Below are 11,206 nucleotides of genomic sequence, written 5' to 3'. Positions count from 1 at the left end.
AAATTTGGAATTTGAAAGTAGAGCAGGTGCATTTTTCTTTGCTTTAATTTTTCTCTCTCATACGCTTTTCTCTGAATAGAATTCCATTCTATTCCTAATTAAGTTGGAAAAAATCTTACTGATTTCAGTTGGAGCAGAATCTTGCCAAGACAGGTAAATCAACCAGAATTTATTTTTCCTTTCTTTATAATAACATCACTGTACAGCATCTAAGATAGTTCTATTTCTATTCATAAACCAAATGCCTATGAGTTGAGGCTTTTCATTGAGAAATTCACACTTTCCTATCTTCTAGTAATCAACTACAGCAAATATGGACTAAAGTAGATGTCCTAAATCCAGATTTATGATTTTGTGGTTTTAAAACAAAACAAAACAAAACAAAACAAAAAAATATGGCATTTGGCTCCTCTGAGGTTGGAAAATAATATTAAAATGCTCAAGATGTACTTTTATTGTCTCTGGGAAGAGTCACAGGAGGGGAAGAGGGAGGGAAAAACACTCCAGAAAGTGACAAACTGGCATCATTATGTTGCCATAGCTTTTAACAAGAAGAAAGTATCTGATAGTAATGCACAATTAAGAATGTTTCTGGGTTTTGAGTGTAGCAGCCTTCTGCATCTATGTCTTTTTTGTTGCCATAACTTTAGTGCTGAAATCCATCTAAAAAAGGCCTCTATCTTAACGACATTGTCAGTGCTACGTATTCGATCCAATTTCAAAAGAAAGTGCTAATTTTAAAGATTGTTATCCGCTGTACAATTTTGTTTTTCCTAATCTTCAAGGTTATTTAAGAAGAGGAAAGAAAAAAAGAAAGGAAGGAAGGAAGGAAGGAAGGAAGGAAGGAAGGAAGGAAGGAAGGAAGGAAGGAAGGAAGGAAGGAAGGAAGGAAGGAAGGAAGGAAGGAAGGAAGGAAGGAAGGAAGGAAGGAAGGAAGGAAGGAAGGGAAAGAGATGAAAAAAAAAAAGAAAAAAGAAAAAAAAAAGAAAAAAAGAAAAAAGAAGAAAAGAAAGAAGAAAGAAAAAAAGATTTCAGTTCAAATGCTGGCTTCTTCACAAGAAATTACACTCACTTAGCTTAAATTTCAACAAAGCAGCGGCCCAAAAATTATAATTTTAAAAGATATGTTTCTCTCCTACAATGCAAGTAATCTCAGGCTACGACTGGGTAAAATTAAAAAGGGATACCCAACAAAATTTTAAAAGAAATTTAAACAGAAAGAATAAAAAAAAGTACCTGCACATGCCAAAAAATTACAAAAACCCAATAAATACAGAAATTATTGCACAGTTAAAAGGCTCCACAATTTTTACTGCCTTAATCAACCCTCGGGTTTAATAGAACTTTGTAGACACAGGTTATATTTAAGTGCCAAAGTCTGGCACCTTACCATAGTTATGCTAAGTTATGTTTACGGAGGCAAGTTAGGTCATCTTTTCTCAGTTGGCAATAGTTAAACTGTACAAATAAAATGTTACCTAGACCCCTGAAATTTAACCTAGTGGCGGTGGGGGCGAGGGGAAAGGGGGAGATGGGGGGGGGGAGGGGGGGGGCCTTAGCTTCTTTCTGCCTGCTCAATTTTGACGTCATTTGTCAGCAAATGTTCTCCATGCCACTTTTTCATGTGTTTCTCCAGGGTGCTGTAAACACTGAAGGGCATCTGGCAAATGTCGCAGCGGTAGACCTCCTTCCCTATCTGGCCATGCGTTTTCATATGGCGCGTCAGCTTACTGCTCTGGGCACATGCATAGTTGCAGAGCTCGCATTTGTAAGGCCGCTCTCCAGTGTGGCTCCGACGGTGTACCGTCAAATTGCTGCAGTTCTTAAAGACCTTGCCACAGTACTCACATGTATCGCTCCTGCGTCCTTCCTTCGAGCTGGGTCGCCCAGGGCCGGGTCCGCTGATGTGGGGGGTGCTGCCTCCGCTGGCCGTGCCGCTGCGCCCTGAGAGCCCCCCGTCCAGCATGTCCCCCGGCGGAGTGGAGAAACGCAGGCTCCCGTTCTCCGACGAGTGCTCGGAAGAGGTCGCGAAGGGGGATTGTCGGGAGTCTGTGAATCCGAGGAACGGATCCTTCATGAAGTGCCGCGATGCTGCGTACCCTACCAGCCACTGGGAGTAAACGTTTTCGGAAGGTATTATCGTTGCTGGTGGCAAGTCCAAATCTTTCTCTACCTTTATTCTTTTAGAGGAATTGTTTAAACTGGGGCTCGTGATAGGTGTTGGCTTGCGGGGGAACAAGTTTGGGAAGGGTTCACCCGGGCCAAAGTTTCTTCCGTTGACCGTACCTTCCTCAGTGCGGTCCAGCTCTCCTACCACTGAGTCTTCGTCGCCCGGATCTCTCTGACAGAGGTCTCGAGGACACAGGTCTCGCTGGTCAGAGGACCTCTTCATGAAGCCACTCCTCTTCTGTTTCTCAGCTAACATGTCGTTATATTGCTGAATGGCACCTAGACTTACATTCTCGATGACTTTTCCCAGGACGAGGGATTTCTCATCTGGCAGCGACTTGGAGCCGTTTTCACGGTTACGACTCAGCTCTGAGTCCATACTAAAGCTCGACTCCGGCCGGCTCTCATTTTCAAGCTCCTCTTCCTCCTCCTCCTCTTCCTCCTCTTCTTCGTTGTCATGGCCCAGGGAAGGATCGCTCTCATTCCTGAAATCTGCCTCACTGGATTTCAGTCCCTCTCCAGTGAGCTCACTCGTGCCTGGCTCAGGGGAACTAGTGGTGGACAGTCCATCATCTGACCTGCCCGTCATGGAGCCAGCTTTATGCATATGCGTTTTCATGTGGCGTTTTAGCTTGCTAGCCTGGGAGCAAGCATGGTCACAGAGCTGACACTTGTAGGGCTTTTCTCCTGTGTGACTGCGCCGGTGCACAATAAGGTTACTCTGGAACTTGAATGTTTTCCCACAAAATTCACAGGACTTGCTCTTGGCCTGAGGCTGGGGAGGCGTAGTGCTGCTGGGGGGCATGGGGGGCAGTGGCGGGGTGCTCAAAAAAGGTGATTTAGGACTCGGCTGGAAGGGATTCAACAGACGATGCATAGGGTTGGTGCGACTGGGTGAGACTGGCGGAGGGGTGGAACTATTTCCTGCCAGCTCTCGAAGCCTTCTGGAAAAATCCATCGCTGGGGACTCAATTGCCATGGGGTTTAAACGCATAACTCTGTCAAAGGCACTGGGATGCTGGGCAACTAACCCCATTTCTTCGGCACTAAGGCGATGTGGATCCAGATGATGACGAGGCGGTGGGCTGAACAGTGGAGGCGTGTTTGGGAGCCGACCCTCACCAAAGCCAGGGTGTTCACGCAAGATGGGTCCTGTCATGCGCAAAAGGTTGAAAGGGTTGTTGTCTCCAAGAAAATTCATCAGCGGGGACTGTGCAACAGTCTCCGGTCCCAGAGGAGGAGGGATGGTGATGCGTGGAGTAAGGGAACTGTTTGAAGGGCTTGTTTCCAGGTAGATGCGGAATCCATGTGTGTTCTGGGCATGCTGAAGCAAGAACCAAGCGCTATTAAAAGGCTGCTTGCATGTTGTGCAAATATAGCTTGAAGGCTCATCTTTACCTATAAAAGAAAAAACAGAAAGAACACTTAAAAAATAATACAGTGGAGAACATTTAAATACAGTTGGCATTCACTTTATTTTGCTAACACACTTCCTCCTTGGCATTTCTGAAAGAAGGATTTAATTGCAACGTATTGACTGATATAAATTGTTGAACAGCACATTTACTCACTGCACTTATTCACTTAACATGTATGACAAATATCACACATACGCATTTGTGCTATATACATTTACATCCTCTAATTTGCAAATAAAACCTTCTTTTATGACGTGTAAGGATCCAAATCCTTTCATGTGTTTATTCCACAAAAAGGAATTTGTTTCAAGGGATTTATGACTACGGACAAAAACCAAGAAAAATGCAGTGTGGTAGGTTTTACAAGGCACCTGTTAGGACCTTCAGTGGCATTTTCACTCTCTCATTTTATATACTTCATGCAGCAGTTCCCTGAGATCTTGCTGAATTTAATTTATACATGCTTAAGTCATGCCAGCACTTCCATTTTTAAAATACCATGTAGATATTTAGCCACAAAAGTCCTATTCAAGTCAACAGGAGCTTGGAAAACATACCCTTGCATAAACCACTTTGACGTTCTTTTTGCCAAAACACCAAGAAGCCACTCAAATGAAACATCCGGTAATCAAAGCCGACAGCACAGTTGCAATTAACAGTAACAAATGTCGGGCCGTGCTTGAACTGGGTCCCAAGAATTTCTGAGCCTGAGCCTGCCCTCCAATGCAGAAATGCTCACCAGAGCCAAAAGCACTGTTCTGTTTGCTTTTCTAGCCTCTTGGAACAACTGCATAAAGGTGGAAAGCATTCCTTTAACCTTGATTCAGCTTTACATAAAGGACAGGTGTGGACAAGTTTGCATCACAGCCATAATTTTGCTAGCTAGAAAATTCCGGTCCTGGGCACAATATAAACTATGTGGTGGTATCTGCAAAAAGCACTTCCGTCCTTGTCCCCCCTCCTTTTTTTCAATGCCTCTGCAAGACTCTGATAAATTCATAAATATGTGTCAACTTGAAAATCGTGACCCAGTATTTGTTTTGTTGTTTGTTTTTAAATGAGTGGGAGGTTTCCTGCCCATTTTGGAAAATCTAAAATTAATTCCTTGCTTGCTTGTTTGTTTATGAGAACACATGTTTTGTCTAGTTTTTGCCCCACTGAATCTAGAGGCACATAACCTCCTGAAAGCTCAATACTTGAATCAAGCTTCCTGCCTGACCCATGATGGAACAAGGACCCAAGTAATGCCTGATTCAGCCCCTCCACAGGAGCTCAAATCCAAAGCTGAACTCACAGATCCTTTCTAGACAGGGGGCTGCCATTCCCAAAAGCCTGTTGCATGAGCTTGAAAATGAAAGAGTTTATAAAGTGAACAGAACCATATTATCGAAACTGCCTTGTAAAGATGAATGACTCATAGCAGACAAAAAAACAATAATTCTTTAACTTGGGCACATCAAGAGAAGCTGATTGAATTTCCCTCTTCTGGCTGTTGCAGGAATGACTGCTGCTAACAAAACCTACAAAATCTTAGACAAGGAGGCTAGAAGTTTATCTGTCTACCTATCAGCCTGTCAGTTTATTTAATCTTATCAACCAATATACATCCATAACAGCATAAAGGAAAAAGTATGGATCAGATTGAGGCTTATTTACAAAAGTAGGTGATAAATGTGGTGCAACTCTTCATGCACTTATTGATTTAGTAGGGCTGTTGCTGTGGATAGCAGCTTTGAACCCCGATTTCAGTGAAGCTGTCTCTTCACAGCCAATAAAAAATGTGCACAATACAGTGGGCATTTCTGCCTGGCTGACGTGGCCCCCATGCCCTGGCCCCACACTCTGTGTCTGTATGGGCCAGACACAGTTGCTTTGATTAATTTCTAACAATCACTATTGGAGGAAAAAAAAAAACAAGTTTGGGAACTGCCCTTGGCTTGGGAAAAAGTGCCTGTAACTGCTATTGACATTAATGAAAGCCACATACAAACATGGAAAGGAACTGATACATTATCCCTTAAAAATCTACTCAGCACTAAGGCAGTTAGGAAGTTTTATGTCAGCTTTGCAGCCAAAGCAACAGTAAATGCTCCCATTATTACTTCAAATATTTAAATTTCTGTTTCTTACAGAAATATGATGAAAATGTCTAGACCTTTAACTTTTCTTGCACAGCAACATGTGTAGTATAAAAAGTGACAGAAATCACTGAAGCAGACTAAAGTATATAACATACTCTGTCAAAAGCTTTTTTAAACAATATGTTTTACCTCAGCTCACCCTAGAATAGATTTTAATAAAGCCCTTTACGAAGTGTGATCTAATAGCAAATGAAGTGCAGCATCTTACAAGGTCATATATCTTCAAATTAAAGAGTGCTCTGCACCCTTCACCTTCACTTTATCCACTCTAATTAATCGATTTATTACCCACAGCTGTTCAATTCCTTCATTTTTAAAGTCACAGCATGCACTCTTTTTTTGTTGTGGGTTTTTTTTCTTTAAAAAAATAAAGTGACTGAGTGTCTGTGTATGTGCATGCATTCTCTTTGCTTAGCTCAAGAACTGACAGGAGGAAGAAAGCAGCTGTGTATTAGGCGACAACAACAGCAACGTGTTTACTTCAGAAGAGGCACATATGTAAGAAGAAAAATTCCTGAGCAGGCTGAGGATCAAGGCCAGCCTAAAACTGAAATGGCTGATTAAAAAAATTACCCTCAAAATGGCAGCTGGCTGGATGCTTGCTATTACGTGTTACATGGAACTAAGATTTTGGGTTGTTTTGTTCTCCAAAACTTCACCTCCATGAAATTCAAGAGAGGAAAGTAAGTCCCTACCTTTTTAGTTCTCTTTCAGAAAGAGAAAATTAGAGCTGCTAGTGATCTAAGATTTATAAGCTAGCAGTTATAGGTCTTCTCTCCCTTGTTTGTTTTGTTTAGCTTTTATGTTCCTTACCTCTCCTCTTCAGGAGACCTCAACACAACAGCAAAATTGACTGTAGGCTACCAGGTAATTAGTCACATCTTTGACTGATTCATGAATGTTCATATGTGCATACCTATACATATAAATTTTCACAACCCTCAAAGACTCTCCCCAGACTCTCTGTTTAAAAAAAAAAAAAAAAATTGAAAATAAAAAATTATTAATTACCATATTATCACTTCATGGTTATCTTGCCTAAAAGTTGCCCTGAGCCGTGTAGATGCTCACTTTTAAGAACAGAACAATGTCAAAAAGTCTTTGAACATCCACTCTGAACATTTTTGTGTTCAAAAACTTGCTAAATATTTTAAACATGCCCAGAAACATCCATGTATTGCTCAAGAATGAGCCTGATATTTAATAATGCACCTACACTATAAAAGTCTTTTTTATAAGGCTACTTTTGATATAAGGCTATCTTAATCCCTTGCCACCTGCACTGAAGTCTGTCTAAATACCCACTTTATGACAACTAGCTATATAGTCTTTGCCATATGCAGTCTTTATCACTTTAGCATGTGCTTGACTTTGAGCATGTGAGTAATCAACATCAGTGAAACTTAAGCATAGGCTGAAGTGCTCTGTTGGATAGTGATGAAATTATTCATGTGCTTAGAGTCAAACACAAGCCAAGACTTCATTAATACTGTTCGATGAATTGCACATGGTTTCAATCCTACAGTCTGTAACCAGGCATGCATTTTGGGGGTGAGAGCTGAAGCATAATTCTTTATTTTTACAGTAGTTGGTGGATATGATGTATGTACATACAGAGATGAGACATCCAGGTCACAACTCCTGAGCAATCAATTGTAGCTTCCAGGCTGCAGAAAAGTCAAACAAATACTGCCAGTTCAGACATGATAGAGGTTTGTAGGGCTGAATACTGCTAAGATCCACTGAAATGGTATTTCAGGTATTCAGAAATACCATTTAAAGGCTAGGACAGATTGTCAAATTAAAAGAATGAGAGGATTAGGATTAAAGCCTAAGGTTTAACCTCATCCAATTCCTGACCCAAAGGATAATAGAGTCATGGAATGGTTTGGATTGGAAGAGACCTCGAAATTCATCCAGTTCCAGCCCTCTGCCATGGGCAGGGGCACCCTTCACTAGACCAGGTTGCTCAGACTTCCATCCAGCCTAGCCTTGAACACTTCCAGGGACGGGACATCTCTAACTTCTCTGGGTAACCTGTTCCTGTGCCTTGCCAATCTCGTAGTAAAGAGGTTTTTTCCTAATATCTGCTCTAAACCTACTCTCTTTTAGTTCCCTCTTTGTTCTGTCACTACATGTCCATATCTATGAATCTATTCATATCTATGCCAGCTGCTCCAATATCCTGCCTCAAAGGCCACCAAATGGAGAGTCTACAATCTTTTTAAAGTCTACCTCATTCCTTCTCTCCTTTACCATCATTAAGATTCCCCAAGTGCCTAATCTAAATCTTTCTTCCTGCAATTTAAGATCTTAATATATTGTCCTACCCAGATGAACCTGCAAAACGCAGAAAACAAGTTAGTTTGCACCTCACAGTTATCATCCAACCCAAGGATTTGCAGGTGAATTGCTTCGTGTCTTTTAGCACCCCCTTCTCCCAGTTTGATTTGGAAATGTTGAGGGAGAATTCTCTTTGTACTGGAGTAGCCTGTGCCCATGATGACTATTTCCAGTACGAAAAAAACACTGTCTTCTTTCTGATTCAAATTGCTGAGTTCAACTCCCAAGCATTAGATCTTGCTGTATTTTTACCTGGGAGATTAAAAATCTCTCTAGTATCTTCACCCAAAGCAGGTAATTATAAACTATGAACTTACTGAACACTCTTGCCTTTTCTGCATATTATGACAAAAGATGGTCTTTTCCAGAAATATTAAAATGTGTTCCCTCAATTAGTGCATGACAGATTATGTTCCATTCAAAATGTCAAAGCAATAATGAGCCTTCTTCTTTTTCATGAACAGCTCTAAACAAAGCTGAATTCAGACCCTGCCTCCCAAATTCTTCCTTTAACAGAGGACATGGAGAAAATACAGGTCATAACAAGACTAGGCTGGGTCTGCAGGCATCCACCCCACTGCACCAGTCAGCCTGAATCCCTGACTTATCTGTTCCCTGCAGTCTGACTTGTATCATTTAGTGATATGCAGATCTTCCCTGCCCAGTTGGTATATAACTTTCTATATACCCTGAACGCGGACCGCCTTTACCCTGGAGATAAAAATTTCCCTCAAAATATCCTCAGTTATTCTGGATACCATCAAACAATAATCAGTGTGAGATAAGAACTGTTGAACAGTGTGAGATAAGAACATTATTTTCTGCTGAGCTACAGTGACATCCAGTGCCTAATGAATCCTCCCCTCAGCATGCCGGAATAATTCCATTAGCTGTAACAGGGAACGAACTCCCCTTAATTTTAATCACCCACCCATAACCCCTGCCAGGATTGTGGTGAGGACCTGCAGTCAGGTCCATATAACCACTGCCATTCTTTACCTCTAGCAGTACTTTCCAGATAATGTTTCTGGTTCCATTTTACAAAGTTACAACAGCAGCAATAAAAAAGTTAAGGAATTTTAATGCTGGTTTACTGCACCTTTAGAAGTTCAGGAAAAGTAGAAACTTGCAAGCTTTTACAGAAAGGACACCTTTTATTGTAGCACTCAGGAACAGACATGTATTAGGTTCCTACACTCTTTCCTCCAGTATTACTCTCTTCTCCACCACTTGATTTTTAATGAACGTTTAAATAATTACTACTTGTTATTATGATGGTTACTCTAATAATACCAATAAAGGTAGCGTGGATGCTCCATAAAAAACACACCTTTAATTGAATTATTATTAAATTAAAATGCCACAATCGAGAACACAATTTTAACAAGTCTCCTTATAAGACCAGCTGATATTAAAGAGAAGGGCATTAAATACTAGAAAGATTTAGTGTTGCATGGTGAAAAAAATTATATTGTCATAAGTGGTTTGACAAATCACTCAGACAAGGGCCAAATGCTTTTCAGGTGTCTGCTGTGTGGATCTGCTGTGTAACCTGCTTGGTGCTTGATTGAGTCTGCAAAAATAACTCTAATATATGCATTTATGCTGAAGAGGTTTTATAAGTCATATTATAACTTTAATTTTTCCAAGTTAGCAAGAGCTTTTACTCACCTGTGTTTATAATAGAATAAACATTATCTGAGTACACACAATATTGAGAGTTTTACCTTCTCTCCCTGCATTCATTGAGCTGGTTGGAAATAGTGTTACCTCCATTTCAGAAGGACTGACAGTCTCAATAAAAAAGAAATGTAAAGTAGGGTCCAAGTCCGGGTGTGAATCACCACTGCCAGTCCAATGCCAGTCACTAGCTTTAAACAAACACAAAGGTCCCATATCTCTTTACACCTCTCTTCATATTAATTCAGTTTTGATGGCAGCAAGAACTAAAGATGAAAAACAAGCACAACTCCTCTATCTATCCCCAGAGCTAACACAGTTAATCCTTCCCTATACTGCCTCATCTAAAGAAAGGGCTCAAGAGAGTCTTGCAGCACATCCTGCTGAGGGTTACGGGGACTATCACCAACAGTTCATAAAGTTAGCATCAGTTGGAAGCTAAAGTTGGTATTTTATGACTTAACAAGTCGCCTGCAGTCTCACAACCCACGCACCTCCAATTCTACACTCAGATAAACAGCCCTTGTCTCCTGTAAAGCTCAGCCAACCTGAAGCGCATCTCAGTCAAGAAGAGCAGATGAAGGTTTAGGTGTAAAAGGCCAAGCATGAGGGGCCACAGAGCCTGTCATCATCTGGAGATGGGAAATCTCAGGATGAGGTCAGTGAAAGGAAAGGATGTGACGGGGAAACAAAAATGAAATGTTTTTAAGAGGTGGATGGAAAATCAGGGGTGTCTGAAGAAAGAAGTAATCGTGAGGTGTTATTTCTCAGTTACAGAATCCTATTTCCTCCCATACAAGGCCCTGTTCTCTTTTCCTACCTTGCCTCTTGATAGCCTATCTCCTCCAGTGCCATCTTCAACAGAAGAAAAATCACGACTTCATGCAATATTCTTCTCCCACACACTGCCTGTATGTTCTACAGCTACCTCCATCCTCTTTCTACCTTGACTAGTGAGACTGCAAGTTCTCAACAGAGATTATGCAAGAAGCTTTATGCCAAGAGAACCTACACACCCCACGAGACCCTATCAATCCTTGCACTGATTTTGATTAGTGATGTGAATATTCTTGAGAGTATTTTCTACCTGTTGGAAAATATCTACAGTAGTACTGGTTGACACAAATATTAAAAAATATTAATATTACACTACTGTCAGCAATGTAATTCTTCCTGTGCTAAAGCCAATTGTCAAACTCCAGTTTTGGTGGATTAAGTGCTGTCCCACTTTTGAGAGACTATTTTATTTTCTGAAGCCATTTCAGCAGTGGTTTTTCCTTTTAGGCAGAACTGCAAATAATCTGTTTATCACTCTTCTAATAATAAATATCTATCTTGTCAAATTAACTATTTTATTAAATGAGGGGAAAACTAAATGGATTAATTACCAATCACAGAGCTGAGAAGTCAGACTGTCATGCTATCTACAGCCAACTTTTTAGAATTCCAAGAACA

At 40.9% G+C, this 11,206-nt stretch overlaps 1 protein-coding gene across 4 annotated transcripts in view; it reads right to left on the bottom strand.

Annotated features, from left to right (window-relative positions):
* Nucleotides 1-1,555: 1,555 nt before the first annotated feature.
* BCL11B (BCL11 transcription factor B) overlaps nucleotides 1,556-11,206 on the bottom strand; it is a gene marked incomplete at its 3' end in the record, with an annotated part of 91,762 nt that continues 82,111 nt past the window's right edge. For all 4 annotated transcript variants that reach the window (XM_083863061.1, XM_083863063.1, XM_083863060.1 and 1 more), the window contains one exon: nucleotides 1,556-3,567. In XM_083863061.1, coding sequence (XP_083719187.1) covers nucleotides 1,556-3,567 — 2,012 coding nt within the window. The remainder of the gene's footprint in view (nucleotides 3,568-11,206) is intronic.

This window comes from Zosterops lateralis (assembly GCF_965231275.1).
Source record: "Zosterops lateralis genome assembly, chromosome: 6".
NCBI classification, from domain to species: Eukaryota; Metazoa; Chordata; class Aves; order Passeriformes; family Zosteropidae; genus Zosterops; species Zosterops lateralis.
The sequence above is the reverse complement of the archived record's forward strand: the minus strand, read 5'-3'. Positions and strand labels throughout refer to the sequence as shown.